Source organism: Idiotropiscis lumnitzeri, chromosome 16, assembly GCF_059441095.1.
Source record: "Idiotropiscis lumnitzeri isolate Australia: NSW breed Sydney's pygmy pipehorse chromosome 16, RoL_Ilum_1.0, whole genome shotgun sequence".
NCBI classification, from domain to species: Eukaryota; Metazoa; Chordata; class Actinopteri; order Syngnathiformes; family Syngnathidae; genus Idiotropiscis; species Idiotropiscis lumnitzeri.
The window spans coordinates 17,301,778-17,321,196 of NC_142406.1; the positions used below are offsets into that span (position 1 = coordinate 17,301,778).

Consider the following 19,419-nt stretch of genomic DNA (forward strand, 5'->3'; position numbering starts at 1 on the left):
CTGAATCATGATTGTCCGGTTTCCCCTTCCCGACAAAAAGCGCCAGTTTGTGAGTCATTGAAGCACCGGTCGGCCAGTCGTGTTGCAAATCTGATTTAGAGTTCAAGAAAGTTGGAAAAGCGCAAATCCAAAGTTGATTTCCTGTGATTGTGCTCGCTGCTTCTGTTGTAATAAACTCCACGACGTGTGCGGCAGAAAGTCGAGCAAAAACAAACGCTCAAAACACCTCGCGGGCTTTCACTGCTTCATTGACATTTTTCTGTTGGTGTGATTCATTCCCCAAAAAAAAAAGAAATAAAAAATGCCCTGGGAGGCAAAAGCGCGTCTCAACATTCCATTTGCAGCTGCTCTGGTTTAAAATGCATTTGTTGCCAATTTTGTCAACGGCACGGGAAACGGTGACTTTGGCCGCGCTCCGACTGACTGCAAGTCACTTTATTAGGTACACCAACTTGCTTTTTTTTTTTTGGCGGCGCGCAGATCTCGGACATCCAGGTGAACGGCCAATCGGACGACATGACGGCCAAGGAGCGTCTGCTGCTGTGGTCCCAGCGGATGGCGGAGGGCTACCCGGGTCTTCGCTGCGACAACTTCACCAGCAACTGGCGGGACGGCAAGCTCTTCAACGCCATCATACACAAACACAGGTGAGCGCCGTGCCGGGGGATGCGGGTTGAAATTTGATGGAATTGGCCGGCGACCTCTGCCTCTCAGCCCACTTCGGGTACATTTTCCAGCCTCTTTGCTTTTTTTGTGCGTCCTGTCAATCGCACCAAATTTCGCAGTGATCAATAAAGTCGGTGGCAGTTAGTTCAACAAAGACACTTGGAGGTGGCCAAATAAAAAACCAAAAATGAATGCATACAATCTTATGGAACATCCGCCGACTGAGCTCATCCGGGTGGAGTCCGGTCTGGACTTGGCCTGGTTCTGGTCGGTGTTGCATCCGAGTTGGAGAAAGCCCATCCGGCCGCCTGACGATCAAGATTCCTCTCACGACGAGGATCTGTCACGTCGCCCTGCCGTCACGTTGAACCCGAACGGGAGGTTCCGCTCCAGAAGGCGCCACAAGAGGGCGCCGCCCCGCAGTGCCGGGACCTTGCAACGCGTCCCGACTCGGACGTCCTTCTCGTGAGCAGGGACAGGTCGTCCTACAGACGCAAGACTGGACGCCACGCGCGTGCTCGGAGCATATTTTTCTAAGCCGCGCTTGTGGCTGCACGCTCGTTGACGTCGTCGCTTATCGCTCCGATTTTGGGGAATGCCAAGCTTCTCCGCTATTGGCGCTCGTGTCTCGGCTCGCATCTCGCCGGCCTGCGGCTACAGCACGACTGAGTGCGATCGACGACGTGCTTCTGGAACTTTTTGCAGCAATTATCTCCTCGAAAAAAAATGAAAAATCAGCAATATTATTCAAAGCCACAGTTAAATGATGCAAATATTTATCATTCATGCTTTGATTAAATATTTGGTCATAAAAAAACTATAGTTAATTGATTCCTTTAAAATTTGTACCGGAATCCTTGAAAATCTATAATTGCACTGTACAAAAGAATCACTTGAAATTCTTCAAAGGTAAATGTGTCTGAAAGTCAATAAATGGGAAAACTTTAATTCAGTGATTCTTTTGTGTGTCACTAGAGGGAGCCCAAGTACGTCACGTGACATCACCCCCCCCCCCCCCCCCCATAAAAAAGCAAACAAAGTTGACGAAGGCCACTCACTGTCTCCGCAGGCCCAACCTGATCGACATGGGCAAAGTGGGCCGCCAGAGCAACCAGCAAAACCTGGAGCAGGCCTTCAGCGTGGCCGAGCGCGAGCTGGGCGTCACCAGACTGCTGGACCCCGAGGGTGAGAAGCGCCGCGTCATCGTCGGCCGATCGGACGTCGAGCCTCGAACAAAATGCTCATGTCGCGCGTGCTCGCAGATGTGGACGTGCCGCATCCCGACGAGAAATCCATCATCACGTACGTGTCGTCGCTCTACGACGCCATGCCCAGGGTGCCCGACGCTCAGGATGGCGTCAAGGCGAACGTGAGTGCGGAATGTTGTCACGTGACCACTGCGGTCCGAGATCTTGTGACTTTGAAAGTTCTTTGCTCGTAGGAGCTGGAGCTGCGCTGGCAGGAGTACTACGAGATGATCGCCATGCTGCTGCAGTGGATCAGGCACCACATCCTGGTCTTTGAGGAGCGCAAGTTCCCCACCAGCTACGAGGAGATCGAGGTAGCCACGCCCCGTTGGCCTCGAAGCTCTTTTAAAAAAAAAAAAACATGCGCGACGGAGGACTTTGGTGTGCCGCAGGTTCTCTGGCGTCAGTTCCTCAAGTTCAAGGAGACGGAGCTCCCCGCCAAGGAGGCTGACAAGAACCGCTCCAAACACATCTTCAAGTCCTTTGAGGTGAGTCTTTTCACAAGCGTTGGACTTCACGGAGCACCGGCAAGTAGCGATTGCTCGCTTTCACTTTGTCAAATGCGGAAAATGGGAGCAAATGGACACTTTCGTTTGAGTCACCTCGTGATGGATGGCGACCCCAAGTGGACAACAATGGTACTTGAACGCCTCGTGCGCATTTTAGCTTACGTCATATGAAATCATTTCTTGCGGATGAAGTAGAAAAAGACATTTTGACTCCTATTTCCTATTGAATGAAAGCACATTCCTTCATCTTCTAAACGTCAGCTAGCCTAATGCTAACACAAAGTGCAAAAGGCTCACGGAACTGGCGTTGATGTTGCAGGCGATTCAAGCCTTTCAACCCACGGGCAGATATTCTTTATCCTCTGCACAAAACGACGACTCCAACCGTTTAGTTGTCACCGTTTTTATTTCCCTGCTACGCTGTCCCTTGCTGGACCACCTCCGTTGGATGAAAGCAGGAAAAAAGGATGCACAAACTCTTTCATTCTTTACATCCTCTTGAAATAACTGTCGATACTATTTTTCTTGTTGGAACAGATTCGGCCCAATATCCCCCTTGTTTTTTTTTTAAATTATCCTAGTCATTTTTGATCCCATTGCCTCCGTTTGTGTTTCAGGGCGCCGTGCAGGCAGGCCACGTCAAGGTGCCGCCGGGCTACCACCCGCTGGATGTGGAGAAGGAATGGGGTCGCCTGCACGTGGCCATCCTGGAGCGGGAGCGCCTGCTGAGGACCGAGTTCGAGAGGCGAGTCGCCGACCTCATCCGAAGCAAAAAAAAAGTCACGAGACGCGTGGCACAGTGTGACCACCGGGCTGACTCATTTCCACTTTTGCAATAAAATGAAGAGGAACCACATGATGGCTGCAGGCATGGCAATAATCCAACTGAAATGCGATGATAATGACACTTTGACAAAGAATCACAAGTTGAGCAGACACTCGGCTCACTCGTTTTACTTCTTCAAGCATCTCGCTCGCTTTTAACTCGGCGGTCCATCATGGCCTTTCTGCATCAGGGTTACGATTTCCAGTTTGTCGTCCGGCGCAGGACGGAGTGAGCGCTCGTCTCGTACGTCTTGTGTTGGTGTGACCTTTGAACTTTGACCTTTCTTGCGCGGCAGGCTGGAGCGTCTTCAGAGGATCGTCAGCAAGGTGCAGATGGAGTCGGGCGTGTGCGAGGAGCAGCTCAACCAGGTGGAGGCCATGCTGCAAACGGTGAGAAAAAAAATCGCTGCCGTCAAATAAAAGAACAGGAAAACGGGTCGGGTTTGAAAAGTGTCTGTGACGTCTTTGCGTCGCTACGTTGCAGGACGTGAGGCTGTTGAGCTCGGGAAAACCCGCCCAGCACGCCGCCGACGTGGAGGCCGACCTGGGAAAAGCCGAGGGCATGATTCGCTTCCTCTTCAACGACGTGCAGACTCTTAAAGACGGGCGCCACCTTCAGGCCGAACAAATGTACCGCAGGTATTTAAAAAAAAAAAAAAATTTGCATCATTGCGGGAGCCATTTTAAATTTCCAATATCAATAAAAATTTGAATTAACTCAAGAATCCAATTCTGACTTCCTTCCAGGGTGTACCGCCTGCACGAGCGTCTGGTGAACCTGCGCAGCGAGTACAACCTGCGCCTCAAGTCGGGCGTGAGCGTGACGCAGGTGCCTGCGGTGCACACGTCGCAGGTCCTCCAGCAGGCCCCCGTCAGGCCGCGTCCCGAGCTGGACGAGGTGACGCTGCGCTACGTCCGGGACCTGCTGGGCTGGGTGGACGACAACCAGCGGCGTGTGGACCAGGGCGAGTGGGGCGCCGACCTGCCCGCCGTCGAGTCGCACCTGGGCAGCCACCGAGGCCTGCACCTCTCCGTGGAGGAGTTCCGCTCCAAGGTGGAGCGGGCCAAGGCCGATGAGGTTCGTGCCTTCGTCTCCTTGCGTCCTTTGCGCTCGCATGTGCGTGCCGTTGAACGTTGCGCTCTCGGTCGCAGAGTCAGATCTCGCCTGTGAGTAAGGCGGCCTACGGAGACTACCTGAGCCGACTGGACCGGCAGTACGGGAAGCTGTTGGTGAGTCCGCCCGGGACATTCCACTCACTCACTCGGTAGAAAAAAAACCCCCACATGTGAACGGAGCCCTTTTTGCACTCAGAACTCGTCCAAGTCTCGCCTGCGCCACCTGGAGCAGCTGCACGCCTTTGTGACGGCCGCCACCAAGGAGCTGATGTGGCTCAACGAGAAGGAGGAGGAGGAGGTCAACTACGACTGGAGCGAGCGCAACACCAACATGGCGGCCAAGAAGGAAAACTACTCGGTCGGTAGTGGTGACATCATCACAAAAAAAAATTGCTCACATCCATTTTGGAGACGCTTTTCAACTGATTTACCGAGTTCTCTTTTTGTGTCCAAGCACGCGTCTAAAAGAGTTCTTGCTGCGTTTGCAGGGTCTGATGCGGGAGCTGGAGCTGCGCGAGAAGAAGATGGGCAGCGTGCAGGTGACGGGAGACAAGCTGCTGAGAGACGGACACCCCGGCAGGAAGACCATCGAGGTACGCGCCGCCCGCCACGCCACGCCACGCCACCACCACGGTGATTTTGACGCCGGCGCGCTCGTCCCTGCGCAGGCCTTCACCGCCGCTCTGCAGACTCAGTGGAGCTGGATCCTTCAACTGTGCTGCTGCATCGAAAGCCACCTGAAGGAAAACACCGCCTACTTCCAGGTGCCCGTCCGCTTTTATTACAAAATAAGACGTTCAATTGTATTTAGTATGAAATGTATGCATTAAAAAAAAAAAATCTGCGACTGACTAATACAATTGATGAAGTGAACGTCCGAATTCATGATTCATTTTGTGATCGTCTCCGTTTGTGGTCTCAGGACGCGTTCCCTGAACAGACTTTCTATCTTTGCAGTTCTTCGCCGATGTGAAAGAGGCGGAGGACAAGCTGAAGAAGATGCAGGACACCATGAAGAGGAAGTACACGTGCGACCGCTCCGTCACCGTCACCAGACTCGAGGACCTCCTGCAGGATGCCGCCGTGCGTTCCTATTTTTAAGACCCTCGACTTGCTCTGTCTCGACCTTCAAGTGTTTTTTTTTTTTACATTGCGCTCCAGGATGAGAAAGAGCAGCTGGCCGAGTTCCAAACTCACCTGGAAGGTCTGAAGAGGCGATCCAAGAACGTGGTGCAGCTGAAGCCGCGCAACCCGGCCACCGCCATCAAGAGCAAGCTGCCCATCCAGGCCGTTTGCGACTTCAAGCAGACGGAGGTCATCCGAGTCTTGAACGTTGCGTGGAAATGTTTTGCCTCCTCTGAAGCAGCAGAGGGCGCCGATGTCTCACGCTGTCTCCTCCCAGATCACGGTCCACCGCGGAGACGAGTGCGCCCTGCTCAACAACTCGCAACCGTCCAAGTGGCGAGTGCTCAACGGCCAGGGCAGCGAGGCCACCGTGCCGTCCATCTGCTTCTTGGTGCCGCCCGCCAACAAGGACGCCGTCAACGGCGTCGCCGGGTGAGGCCGTGGTCAGGGCGACCTTTCAACCGCGATGAGCGCTGACCCGTGCCGTCTCTTGTTGGTTCGCAGGCTGGACGGGAACCTGCGGAAGCTGCGGACCATGTGGCAGAGCTTGTTTGTGGACCTGAGGAGCCTCCTGTCTTGGCAGTACCTCATGCGAGACATTGACATCATCAAGACGTGGAACATCTCCATGGTAACGGCGACATTCCTCGCGTCGCTCAGCGAATTTGAATTTGTGTCCTTTTATTTCTGCCACGTGATAAAGCGCAACACAGATCAGAATGCTTGCAGGAGTCTGTAAACGGGTCAGGACAGTGAGAGCCGTCTGGCGTCCCGGACGATGACGCTTGTGTTTGTCAGTTCAAGACGCTCACGGTGGAGGAGTACCGGCTGGCCCTTCGCAACCTGGAGCAGCACTACCAGGACTTCCTTCGGGACAGTCAGGACTCGCAGGCCTTCGGGGCCGAGGACCGCATGCAAGTGGAGTCCGGTTACAATCAAGCCAACCGGCACTACAACGCGCTGGTCAGCACCGCAGAACGAGGTCAGCGCGTCTTCGTAGTTCCTCACCTTTTTTTGTTGATCATCATTTTAAGACGTTTCAATCACATTGAATAAGCTGACTGTCGGCTTGAAATTTCAGGCGACATACCACCCAAGACGGGTAAGGTGCCTCGCCACATGTCACCCAGTTTGTGTCGTGCGTTTCCGTGTGCGTCGTTGAGGCCGAGTGTGTTGTCGTCACGGCCGGAATTTGTCAGGTTGCGCTTCCAATTTCCATTCACGCTTTGATCGATTCACCTCACCGGTCGTCATCGCCTTTGCCGATTTGTCTCCTAACCGCACTCGTCATGGCTTTGAATGTCAACCGAGGTCCGTCTAATCACGCATGGTCATTGGACCGATGAACGCGAACGAAGGGCACGGCACGTTTGATCGTGTTCCGACCATTTCTCTTCAATCCAAATTTCAAATGCCCGCTTTTCTCCTCCCGCCAGGAGAGCAGGACGAGTCCGTGTGCAGGATTCACCTGAGCGAGCTCAAGGAGCTTCGTCTGCGGCTGGAGGGCTGCGAGAACCGAACGGTGACGCGACTTCGCCAACCGGCCGACAAAGAACCGCTCAAAGCCTGCGCCCTCAAGACCACCGAGCAGATGGTGAAAAGCCCAAATGTCACGTTCATGTCACGGCCGCTTCAACAGTTTTCGTTCCCGCTGACAGAAAGTCCAAACGGAGCTGGAAGGCCTGAAGGAAGAACTGCACACAATCACGGAAAAAGCCGAGGAGGTTCTCGCCTCGCCTCAACCGTCCAGCTCCGCCCCCTCGATGCGCTCCGAACTGGACGGCACGCGGAAAAAGTTGGAGCGCGTCTACGGCCTCTCGTCCATCTATTTGGACAAGTAAGCCTCCCTCACGTTCCGTTTTGGACTCGCCATCCTGGTGCTAACGTTGCTTTTGTCAGGCTGAAGGCGATCGACGTGGTGATCAGGAACACCGACGCCGCCGAGGAGACGCTGAAGAGCTACGAGACGCGTCTGCTGGACGTCCGCAAAGTCCCCACCGAGGAGAAAGTGGCGGAGAAGCAGCAGAGCCAGATTAAGGTAGCGACTGGACCTTTGCGAACTCGCAAAGGAAGAGGTTCGATCTTCTCGCCTGAATTCGGATGCTCGTCGTCCGACAGAAAATGCAAACCGAATCGGAAGCGGACCAGGCCGCGTTCGACCGCATGCAGGACGAGTTCAGGCGAGCGTCGGCGGTCCACGACAAGATGACGCGCATCCACAGCGAGCGCGACGCCGAGCTGGAGCGCTACCGCCACTTGGTGGCCGGCCTGCAGGAGCGCTGGCAGGTTGTGCTGGCGCAGCTCCACATCCGAAAGCAGGAGCTGGAGCTGCTCCGACGCCGTATGAGCGCGTACCGTGACGGCTACGAGCGGCTCATGCGCTGGCTGGCCGACGCCAGGCGGCGCCAGGAGGAAGTCCAGGCGCTGCCGGTTGGGGACGGCGCGGCGCTGAAGGAGCAACTGGCCGAGGAGAAGGTATTTCGCAAACGCCGCTGGTTGACGTCAACGTTGCTCAACGGTCTCCATTCGCGCAGAAACTTCTGGACGACATAGAGAAGAACAAGGACAAGGTGGACGAGTGCCAGGAAAATGCCAAAGACTACATCGACTCCGTCAAGGTGCGTGTGTGCGTGTGAACGGACGTCGTTGTTGTGTGACATTCCAGTGAGAAGACTTGCGATGGCCCTTTCAGGATTACGAGCTTCAGCTTCTGACCTACAAAGCCCTGCAGGAGCCCGCTGCCTCGCCTCTGAAGAAGCCCAAAATGGAGTGCGCCTCCGACGACATCATCCAAGAGGCAGGTTTTGGCCGACACGCTGAAATCAACATTTCGTGTCATTGAACGCGTTGCGTCTCTTGCAGTACGTGGCGCTGAGAACGCGCTACAGCGAGCTCTTGACGCTTGTCAGCCAGTACATCAAGTTCATCACCGACGCACGGCGCCGCCTGGAGGACGATGAGGTAACTCCATGCTTTTTTGTTTCACGACGTTCTCGTTTCACCTCTTTTAAGCTTTGGACTTTTCTGCTTGAAATGGGCCAACTTTTGTCGCTCACCAGTTTGCTCACTTGCTTTTGTTTCCAAGACCACATTCACCTTCTCCTCATATTTTCTTTAAATCCTCATTTCCTTTTTGGAGTGCTTGTCAGAGCTTTGTCAAGTTGAATACTAATCTTAACCACAAACACGAAGCAGGTACTTTTCTCCAAACATCTTTCCATTGCCTAAAGGGACGGTTGAGAATTTAAACGCTCAACTGAGCTGACGCCTTCTTTCACCTCTGAGCGGTTATTGGCCGCTCAGCAAATTGTGCCAACTCGTGCGAATGCTGAAGCTTCATCGAGCTTGTCGAGTTGATCGTGAAAATTGGCGAAATCCGTAAAGTTGTCTTGTGGTGCATTTACATCCTTTCAGTTTTAGTTTCCATTTAGCATCATTTCGTACACGTTTGCCTCCCAGAAATTCACGAACAGCACTTCTTATTAGTGAAGCCATTTATTACAGTTTGTCAATAAAGTCTTGGGATCGTGGATTTAATCAATGAACGAGCAACTCTTTTGAAAATCATCTGGTTTTTACCTTATTGCAAATATGAAAGCCATATAGTGCATGAAAGCAAGTGCTTTTCGCGGAGTGGGATTGTGTCTTTTTCAGGACAAAAACGAGCTCACGACGGCGACATTTTTGCATCGATGTTTTCAAAGATGCGTCACTTACTCTTTGCTCCTGCAGAAAGCGTCGGAGAAGCTGAAAGAAGCCGAGCGCAAGAGGCTGGCTGAGATCCAGGCCGAGTTGGACCAACAGAAGCAGTTGGCCGAGGCGCAAGCACAGTCGGTGGCCAAGGCCGAACAAGAGGCCGAGGCGCTCAAGCTGAAGATGAAAGAAGAGGCCGGAAAGCGGCAAGACGTTGCTGCGGATGCCGAGAAGCAGAAGCAAAACATCCAGCAGGAGCTGCGGCAACTCAAGAGTCTGTCAGAGCAGGAGATCAAGACAAAGAACTTCCAATTGGAGGAGGCCCGCGTTAGCCGGACGAGGATCGAGGAGGAGATCCGCATCATCCGACTGCAGCTGGAGACGACCATCAAGCAGAAGGGCGCGGCCGACGTGGAGCTTCAGCAGCTTCGCGACAGAGCCGCAGATGCCGAGAAGCTCCGTAAAGCGGCTCAGGAGGAGGCCGAGCGGCTTCGGAAGCGGGTGGCCGAGGAGACGCAGAAAAAGAGGAACGCGGAAGACGAGCTGAAGCGCAAAGCCGAGGCGGAGAGGGAGGCCTCCGAGCAGAAGCAGAAGGCTCTGGACGACCTTCAGAAGTTCAAGATGCAAGCGGAGGAGGCCGAGCGCTGCGTGAAACGGGCAGAGGAGGAGCAGCTCAGGCAGGTCAAGGTGGTGGAGGAGGTGGCACAGAGGAGTGCCGCTGCCCACTTGCAGAGCACCTCCAAATCCTTCAACGAAAGAGCGAGCAAACTTGAGGAGTCCCTCAGGAAAGAGCAGGGCACCGTGCTCCAGTTGCAGGAGGAAGCTGAGAAGCTCCGCCAGCAGCAAGAGGAGGCCAGCCGTGCTCGGGAACAGGCGGAGAAGGAGCTGGAGACGTGGAGGCAAAAGGCCAACGAGGCGCTCCGCTTGAGGCTGCGAGCCGAGGAGGAGGCCCAGAGGAAGAGCCAGGCGCAGGAGGAAGCGGAGAGACAGAAGGTGGAGGCCGAGCGTGACGCCAAGAAAAAAGCCATGGCCGAAGAGGCCGCCCTGAAACTGAAGGAGAACGCCGAGAAAGAGCTGGACAAACAAAGGACGTTCGGCGAGCGGATCGCCCAACAGAAGCTGTCGGCCGAACAAGAATGCATCCGCCTCAAGGCTGATTTTGAACACGCCGGGCAACAGAGGAGCCTCCTGGACAACGAGCTCCAGCGTCTGAAGAATGAGGTGCTCGCTGCTGAGAAGCAGAGAAAGAAGTTGGAGGAGGAGCTGGCCCAGGTGCGCAGCGAAATGGATGCTCTTCTCCAGATGAAGATGAAAGCGGAGAAGGAAACGCTGTCCACCACGGAACAGACCAAGCAGCTTCTCGAGTCGGAAGTCCTGAAAATGAAGCGACTCGCCGACGAAGCGGCCAGGCTGCGGTCTGTGGCCGAGGAGGCCCAGAAGCAGAGGCGGCTCGCTGAGGAGGAGGCGGCCAAACAGCGAGCCGAAGCCGAGAAAATACTCAAGGAGAAACTCGCCGCCATCAATGAGGCGACCCGACTCAAGACGGAAGCGGAGATCGCCCTGAAAGCCAAAGAGGCGGAGAACGAAAGGCTGAGGAGACAAGCTGAGGACGAAGCCTACCAGAGGAAACTGCTGCAGGATCAGGCGGCGCAGCACAAACAAGACATTACTGAAAAAATGCAACATTTGCAGAGCTCGTCCAACTCTGAATCGGAGCGACAGAAAACAATCATTGAGGAAACGCTCAGACAGAGAAAAGTGGTGGAGGAGGAGGTCCGCATCATCAGGATCAACTTTGAGAAGGCCTCAAAGGACAAGTCGGATTTAGAGAACGAATTGAAGAAACTGAAAGCCATCGCAGACGACACCCAAAAGAGCAAAGTGAAAGCCCAAAAGGAAGCGGAGACGCTGAAGCGGCTCGCCGAGGACGAGGAGAAGAAGCGGAAAGAAGCTGAGGCGAAGGTGAAGAGGATCACGGCAGCGGAGGAAGAGGCGGCGCGGCAATGCAAAGCCGCTCAAGAGGAGGCGGAGCGTCTGAAAAAGAAGGCGCTGGAAGCTAACGAGCAACGGGAGAAAGCGGAGAAGGAGGCCGAGCGGCAGGTGCTGCTGGCCGAGGAGGCGGCGCAGAAATGCAGCGCTGCTGAGCAAAAAGCTCAGGATGTTCTTAGCAAGAACCAGGAGGGCGATCGTGCTCAGGAGAAGCTCAGGGAGGAGTTTGAGAATGCCCAAAAGCTGGCACGAGAAGCTGAAAATGCCAAAGAGAAAGCAGAGAAAGAAGCGGGGCTGCTCCGCCAGAAAGCCGAGGAGGCCGAGAAGCAGAAAAAAGCTGCGGAGGAGGAAGCTGCCGAGCAGGCCAAAGCTCAGCAGGGGGCGGAAAAACTGAGGAAAGAGGCGGAGAAGGAGGCCTCGAAGCGAGCGGAAGCCGAGGCCGCTGCTCTCACGCAGAAGCAGCGGGCCGATGCCGAAATGAAGAAGCACAAGAAGGAGGCCGAGCAGGCCCTGAAGCAGAAGTCGCAGGTGGCGAAGGAACTGTCGACTATCAAACTGCAGCTCGACGAAACCGACAAGCAGAAGGCCCTTTTGGATGAGGAGCTGCAGCGGGTGAAGGGGGAGGTCGGTGACGCCGTCAAACAGAAAGGGCAGGTCGAGGAGGAACTCTCCAAAGTCAGGCTTCAGATGGAGGAGCTTCTTAAGCTTAAGATAAAAATTGAGAGCGAAAACAAGCGCCTCCTGCAAAAGGACAAAGACAATACAAAGAAGCTGCTTGCGGATGAGGCGGAGAGGATGAAGATCCTGGCAGAGGAAGCAGCCCGGCTCAGTGCAGAAGCTGAGGAAGCCGCCAAACTCAGAAAGACTGCAGAGTCTGACTTGGCTGAACAGAGGGCACTCGCAGAAAAGATGCTCAAGGAGAAAATGCAGGCCATCCAGGAGGCTAGCAAGTTGAAGGCGGAGGCCGAGGACCTCCAGAGGCAGAAAGACGAGGCACAGGAGGCGGCCAAGAAGCTCCTGGAGGATAAACAGCAGATCCAGCAGCGGTGGGACGAGGAGACCGAAGGCTTCCAGAAATCCCTGGAAGCCGAACAAAAGAGGAAACGGGAGGTGTCAGCTGAGGCGGAGAAGCTGAAGCTGAAGGTGAAAGAGCTCAGTGACGCTCAGGCTAAAGCCCAGGAGGAGGCCAAGAAGTTCAAGAAGCAGGCAGATGAAGCCAAAGCTCGTCTGGGGGACTCCCAACAGAAAGCCACCGAGACTGTTGTGCAAAAGCTGGAGGCGCAGCGGCTGCGGAGCACCAAAGAAGCCGACGACCTGAAGAAAGCCATCACCGACTTGGAGAAAGAGAGAGAGAAGCTGAAAAAAGAGGCAGAGGAGCTTCAGAAAAAATCCAAAGAGGTAAGGGAACAAAAATTATGACAACTCCATGATGAAGTTGCTGTTTTTTGACTGGTTCTCGTTTTCCAGATGGCCATTGACCAACAAGAAGAAATGGAACAACAGAAGGCCATTCTTCAAAAGAGCTTCCTCACCGAGAAGGGGCTGCTGTTGCAAAGAGAGAAAGAGCTGGAAGACGAGAAGAAGAAGCTGGAAAAACAGTTCAAGGACGAAGTGAGCAGGGCCAAGGCGCTCAAAGAGGAGCAAGAGCGTCAGCAAAAGACGATGGAGGCTGAGAGGAACAAGCTGCAGGCCGTCATGGATGACGCCTTGAGGAGGCAGAAAGAAGCTGAAGCTGAGATGAAGAAGAAGCAGAAGGAAATGGAGGTGCTTGAAAAGAAAAGGAATGAACAAGAGATACTGTTGGGGCAGGAGAACCAAAAACTGAGGGAGAAACTCAACAATCTGGAGGTAGCGTCCAAAGAAATTGCAACTAAAAGAAAAGAAATTGAAGTCCAGACTGAGAAGGACGCCGGGGAACAGTTGGTCTCTGCCACAGTGTCGGTCACAACAAAGCAAGTTTACAACGGCTCTGAAGTTGACAGCGAGAAGAAAAATTCACCTTGGGCTTTTGACGGAATACGAGACAAGGTTGCTGCTGAGAGGCTTCACGACATTGGCGTCCTGACTAAAAAAGAGTTGGACAAACTGAAGAAAGGGAAAGTCTCAGTGCAAGACCTTGCAAAGACGGATAAGATCCACGCTTGTCTTCAGGGTCACCACTGCATTGGCGGCGTCTTGACTCCCTCAAAGGAGAAATTGAGTGTTTATCGGGCCATGAAGGACAACAAGATTACACCCACGACAGCCACAATGCTGCTGGAAGCTCAGGCAGCTTCTGGCTACCTCGTGGATCCCGTTAACAACAAGTTGCTCTCTGTGGATGAGGCTGTTAAAGCGCAGTTGATTGGCCCCGAGCTCCATGACAAAATGCTTTCTGCAGAGCGAGCTGCCACCGGCTTCAAAGACCCTTACACAGGAGAAAGAATCTCCCTTTTTGAGGCCATGAAGAAAGGTCTGATTGAGAAAGAGCAGGCTACCAGGTTTCTGGATGTTCAGCTTACAACCGGCGGTGTCATCGACCCAATCCACAGCCATCGAGTCCCGCTGCAAACGGCCTACAAGCAGGGGCAGTTTGACGGCGACATGAATCAGCAAATGCCCGATTACAAGTTGTTTGTGGACCCGAGCACCCAAGAGTCCCTCACCTACAAGCAGCTACTGGACAAATGCACCAAGGATGCCGGATCGGGCTTGATGATTCTACCGGTGACCGAAAAAGCGGCCCAAAGTGAAAGAACCTACTCAGATGCCGAGATGAAGGAAGTGTTCAGCAGGTCCCACGTGGATGTGCCCTTTGGCAAATTTAAAGGGAAGACGGTCACCATTTGGGAAGTGATCAACTCTGAGTATTTCACAGAAGAGCAGCGACGAGAGCTGATCCGCCAATACAAGACGGGCAAGATCACGGTGGAGAAGATCATCAAAATTGTTATCACCGTCGTGGAGGACAAGGAGAAGAACAATGAGAACACGTTGAACGGTCTCAGGGCTCCTGTGCCGGCGAGCGAACTTCTGGAGTCCAAGGTCATAAGTAAAGACATATTTAACAAGCTCAGCAACGGCAAAATCACCGTCAAAGAGATCTCCGAGATGGATCCTGTGAAGAAAGCGCTCCAAGGAGCACCGAGCATTGCTGGACTGTTTAATGAACCCACCAAGGAGACAATGCCTTTCTATCAGGCCATGAAAAAAGAGCTGCTCTCACCCGAGACTGCCATTAACCTTCTTGAGGCTCAAGCGGCTACTGGCTTCCTCATTGATCCCGTCAAAAATGAACGGGTGCCTGTTGACGAAGCGGTCAAGTCGGGCTTGGTGGGCCCAGAGCTCCACGAGCGACTTCTATCTGCGGAGCGAGCAGTCAGTGGCTACCGAGATCCTTACTCTGGCAAGAAGGTGTCTCTGTTTGAAGCTTTGAATAAAGGTCTCATCAAGAGAGACCATGGCATTCGTCTGCTACAAGCACAACTCTCCACAGGGGGAATTATCGACCCCGTTAAAAGCTACCGCGTCCCACACGAGGTTGCCTGCAAACGTGGCTATTTGGACGAGGAAACCAGCAAGACCTTGAGCAAGACCGGCGACGACACCAAGGTCTTCCACGATCCCGACACACAGGAGCATTCCACCTATGCGCAGTTGATGACCAAATGCATCCCCGACAACGAAAGTGGACTTCCCTTGCTCCCCCTCTCAAAGAAGGCTCCAAAGCCCAAAGAGGATCAACAGATTACAGAGGCCAAAACCAAAGAGACGTTGAACCAGAGCACCGTCGAGCTGGACTATGGACCTTTCAAAGGCCGAAAGGTCACAATCTGGGAAATCATCACCTCAGAGTACATCACAGAGGAGAAGCGAATCGAGCTCATTCGCCAGTACCGAACGGGCCACGTGACAATAGAAAAGTTAATAAAGGTTGTCATGACCATCGTGGGGGCAAAAGAGACCCAGGCAAAAGAAAAACTCTGTTTTGCCGGTCTTAGGGAGCCCGTTCCTGCTTACGCATTGATGGATGCCAACATCATTGACAAGGCCACGTTTGATCAGCTCCAGCAAGGTACAAAGACTCCTGAGGAAGTGAGTGAAGACGATCAAGTCAGGAAGTATCTGCAAGGCACAGAACGTATCGACGCCATTGCAATGGAAGCCACGAACGAAAAGCTAAGCATATTTCAAGCCATGAAAAATAACATTCTGCAGCCAAGTACTGGTCTTGCTCTGCTGGAAGCCCAAGCTGGAACTGGATTCATAACGGACCCGGTTAAAAACATGAAATATTCCGTGGATGATGCCGTCAAGGCCGGAACTGTTGGCCCAGAGCTTCACGAGAAACTTCTCTCTGCTGAAAAAGCAGTGACGGGATACAAAGATCCATACACGGGCAACAAGATTTCGCTATTCCAAGCCCTGAAGAAAGAGCTGGTGCTGAGGGAGCATGCCATTCCTCTGCTGGAGGCTCAGCTTAACACCGGAGGCATCATCGATCCCATCAGTAGCCATCGCATTCCCACCGATGTTGCGGTTCAGCGTGGCTTTTTGAGTAAACAAATGGCAAAATCTTTGAAGCAACCTTCAGGTGATGTCCGGTGCTTCATCAATCCCAACACCAATGAACGCGTCACATACAAGCAGCTTCTGGAGAAATGTGTCAAAGATCCCAACACTGGTCTGTGCTCCTTGCCGCTGTCCAAAGCTGAAGTGGCTCCTGCTGCTGAGAAGTCCTACGAGTACACCGAGGAGCAAGCGCAGGCAGATCTAGCAAATACTCCAATTGAGATCCCGCACAAGAGCTTTGAGGGCAAGAGCGTGACCATCTGGGAAATCATGAACTCAAACGTGCTTCCTGAGGAGGAGAGACGCCGCCTCATGGAGCAATATCGCATGGGGACAATCACAAAGGACCGAATGCTCATCATCATCATTGAAATCGTTGAGCAGAGGGAGGCCGAAAAGGCTGAGCAAGGCGTGTCATGTGACATCATCAGGAGGAGAATTACAATCGAAGAACTTTACAGTGCTCGAATTATAGACCTGCAGACCTACAACCTCCTGAAGCAAGAAAAAATGACCATCAGCGAAATCATGGCCATGCCATCGGTCAAACAGTACCTCTTTGGAATCGGTTCCATTGCCGGCGTTATGTCGGGCACTCCGAGCAAGACGAGCGTCTATCAAGCCATGAAAAATGGGAAGATTAAGCCGGAAGTGGCTCTGACACTCCTCGAGGCCCAAGCAGCAACTGGCTTTATCATTGATCCAGTGAAAGACGAACTTCTCACGGTGGATGAAGCGGTGCGCAAGGGGCTTGTTGGGCCGGAACTTCACGACAAACTACTCTCTGCCGAGAGAGCCGTGACAGGCTACAAAGATCCATACACCGGAAAAGTGATTTCTCTCTTCCAGGCAATGAAGAAAGATCTGGTTCCCGAAGATTACGCTTTGAGGCTTCTGGAAGCCCAAAATGCCACCGGGGGTTTAATGGATCCCGAATACTACTTCCGCCTCCCTGCAGACGTCGCCATGCAGCGTGGCTACATCAACAAAGAGACACTGGACAAAATATCGGAGCCCGCCGCCCAAGTGCAAGGTTACACCGACCCCACGACAGATGAGAACCTGTCCTATGGTCAGCTTCTAAAAAGATGTCGGCTGGACAAAGAGAGTGGACTGAAGCTGCTGTCTCTAGCAGGCAGGAGACTTCTCTTCAAGGGTCTGAGGAAGCAAATCACAGTGGATGAGCTGCTTCGTTCTCAAATTATTGACCAAAAGATGTACAATGAACTCACTCAGGGCACCATCAGCGTGGAGGAGGTCAGCAGGGACCTGAAGAAGTACCTCGAAGGCGTCAGCTGCATTGCCGGCGTCTTTGTAGAATCGACCAAAGACCGCTTGTCCATCTACCAAGCCATGAAGAAGAACATGATCAGACCAGGAACTGCCTTTGAGCTTCTCGAGGCCCAGGCTGCGACGGGGTACGTGATCGACCCCATCAAAAATCTGAAACTGAACGTCAACGAAGCTGTTAAAATGGGTGTGGTGGGTCCAGAGTTTAAAGACAAACTGCTGTCAGCCGAGCGTGCCGTCACAGGGTACAGGGATCCCTATTCTGGCAAGGTCATTTCACTGTTCCAGGCCATGAAGAAGGACCTGATCTTGAAAGATCATGGCATCCGGCTGCTGGAAGCTCAGATTGCTACGGGTGGGATCATTGACCCCCAGGAGAGCCATCGCTTGCCGGTGGAAACGGCATACGAGCGTGGCCTCTTTGACGAAGAAATGAACCAAATCCTCACTGACCCGTCTGATGACACCAAGGGCTTCTTTGACCCTAACACAGAGGAAAACCTCACCTACCTCCAGCTCATGGAGAGATGCACGACGGACCCTCAAACAGGGCTTGCTCTCCTGTTGCTGAAGGAAAAGAAGAGGGAAAGGAAGACTTCCTCCAAGTCATCCGTTCGCAAACGCAGAGTTGTGATCGTCGATCCGGAGACGGGCAAGGAGATGTCGGTGTATGAAGCCTACCAGAAAGGACTCATTGACCACCAGACCTATTTGGAGCTTGCGGAGCAGGAGTGTGAATGGGAGGAAATTACCAGCACCTCGTCTGATGGAGTTGTAAAATCCAAGATCATCGATAGGCGGTCTGGACGACAGTACGACATTGACGACGCCATCTCAAGCGGGCTGATTGAGAAGTCGGCTCTGGACCAGTACCGCTCTGGAACTCTATCTATCACGGAGTTTGCAGACATGCTATCTGGAAATTCCAGTGGCGTCAGGTCACGGTCATCTTCCTTTGGATCCACTTCCTCTTACACCTCAAGTCCGATGCCTACCGTAAAAACGCCGGCTGTCCCGTGGAATGACCCTACGGAGGAAAGCGGCCCCGTAGCTGGAATCTTGGACACGGAAACGCTCGAGAAAGTGTCCGTCACCGAGGCCATTCACAGAAACCTCGTGGACAACATAACCGGTCAGAGGCTGCTGGAAGCTCAGGCCTGCACTGGAGGAATCATTGACCCAAACACTGGTGAAAAATTCTCTGTCACTGACGCCGTGAACAAAGGACTAGTGGACAAGATAATGGTGGACCGCATCAGCCTTGCTCAGAAGGCTTGCAACGGATTCGAGGACCCTCGAACCAAAACCAAAATGTCAGCGGCTCAAGCCCTCAAGAAAGGCTGGCTGTACTACGAGGCCGGCCAGCGGTTCTTGGAGGTCCAATATCTGACTGGCGGCTTAATTGAACCGGATGTCACCAGCAGAGTCTCACTGGACGATGCCTTGAAGAAAGGCACTTTGGATGCTCGCACCGCCCAGAAGCTCCGCGACGTCGGCACTCACTCAAAGTACCTCACCTGTCCCAAAACCAAACTCAAAATCTCCTACAAGGATGCACTGGACAGAAGCATGATTGAGGAGGGCACCGGCCTCAGGCTTCTGGAGGCGTCCTCCCAGTCCAGTAAAGGCCTCTACAGTCCCTACGGCATCAGCGGCTCGGGCTCGGCTACCGGCTCGCGCTCGGGCTCCAGAAGCGGTTCCAGGTCGGGCTCCAGAAGAGGAAGCTTTGACGCAACTGCATCTAGTTTCACCACCACCTTCTCGTCGTCGTCCTCCTCCTCATACAGTTCGCCGAGTTACGGCCGCCGATATTGAGGATGAATAATAAAGCCACCGAGATGCAAGGCTACCAAGTTTCTGCTCTGCATGTGGTTGTTGCGCGACTTAGATGCTTTGTTTTTTTTTTGTTTGTTTTTGGGTTTTTTCCAACTCAAACTTCTTTACTTGTGTACATTTTATTGTAATGCTTAATGTTGCAAACAGGAAATTAGCTCTGAGTGTCACACTACAGCGGAAAAAACATACTCTTTGATCGTCTTTTGAAAAGAGAGCGTTTTTCTCCAAAATGCATATATTGAAAGCTAAAGGCCACTCTGCAGAGCAGAATCAGAACTCATGGCACCATCGCTCACATGAAGAACGTCTCTCTTACCACAAAGTTTCAAGATCTTTGTGCTCGAACGTGGTGCTGCACGACTACTAAACTGCAGCTGGACCACATTTCCGACACAGCTGGTAAAACACGGACTTACCGCTCAATGAGAACCAGCCGGGAGCACATTCCGATCCACTCATCAATCTGACGACAGACTCTGGACACCCAAGTACCCGATATCGTCGCTGCTCGTCCGGACCCCCCGACCGGTACGTGAGGACACAATTTTGAGCAAAAGTCTTGCCCGCTTGTC

The 19,419-nt window shown here is 53.2% G+C and overlaps 1 protein-coding gene across 14 annotated transcripts in view; it reads left to right on the top strand.

Annotated features, from left to right (window-relative positions):
- Positions 1-19,419, top strand: part of pleca (plectin a) — a 48,602-nt gene that overhangs the window by 28,496 nt on the left and 687 nt on the right. For 13 of the 14 annotated variants that reach the window (XM_088278691.1, XM_088278692.1, XM_088278693.1 and 10 more), the window contains 28 exons: positions 481-647; positions 1,736-1,851; positions 1,929-2,035; positions 2,108-2,227; positions 2,306-2,401; positions 3,040-3,167; positions 3,544-3,637; positions 3,732-3,886; positions 3,995-4,325; positions 4,400-4,477; positions 4,560-4,721; positions 4,852-4,956; positions 5,032-5,127; positions 5,321-5,446; positions 5,525-5,677; positions 5,766-5,920; positions 5,993-6,119; positions 6,287-6,470; positions 6,570-6,590; positions 6,925-7,082; positions 7,147-7,325; positions 7,388-7,526; positions 7,607-7,963; positions 8,023-8,106; positions 8,181-8,285; positions 8,351-8,449; positions 9,221-12,568; positions 12,638-19,375. In XM_088278691.1, coding sequence (XP_088134817.1) covers positions 481-647; positions 1,736-1,851; positions 1,929-2,035; positions 2,108-2,227; positions 2,306-2,401; positions 3,040-3,167; positions 3,544-3,637; positions 3,732-3,886; positions 3,995-4,325; positions 4,400-4,477; positions 4,560-4,721; positions 4,852-4,956; positions 5,032-5,127; positions 5,321-5,446; positions 5,525-5,677; positions 5,766-5,920; positions 5,993-6,119; positions 6,287-6,470; positions 6,570-6,590; positions 6,925-7,082; positions 7,147-7,325; positions 7,388-7,526; positions 7,607-7,963; positions 8,023-8,106; positions 8,181-8,285; positions 8,351-8,449; positions 9,221-12,568; positions 12,638-18,826 — 13,179 coding nt within the window. In that variant the 3' untranslated portion in view covers positions 18,827-19,375. The remainder of the gene's footprint in view (positions 1-480; positions 648-1,735; positions 1,852-1,928; positions 2,036-2,107; positions 2,228-2,305; positions 2,402-3,039; positions 3,168-3,543; positions 3,638-3,731; positions 3,887-3,994; positions 4,326-4,399; positions 4,478-4,559; positions 4,722-4,851; positions 4,957-5,031; positions 5,128-5,320; positions 5,447-5,524; positions 5,678-5,765; positions 5,921-5,992; positions 6,120-6,286; positions 6,471-6,569; positions 6,591-6,924; positions 7,083-7,146; positions 7,326-7,387; positions 7,527-7,606; positions 7,964-8,022; positions 8,107-8,180; positions 8,286-8,350; positions 8,450-9,220; positions 12,569-12,637; positions 19,376-19,419) is intronic. The other variant, XM_088278702.1, reaches the window with a different exon arrangement.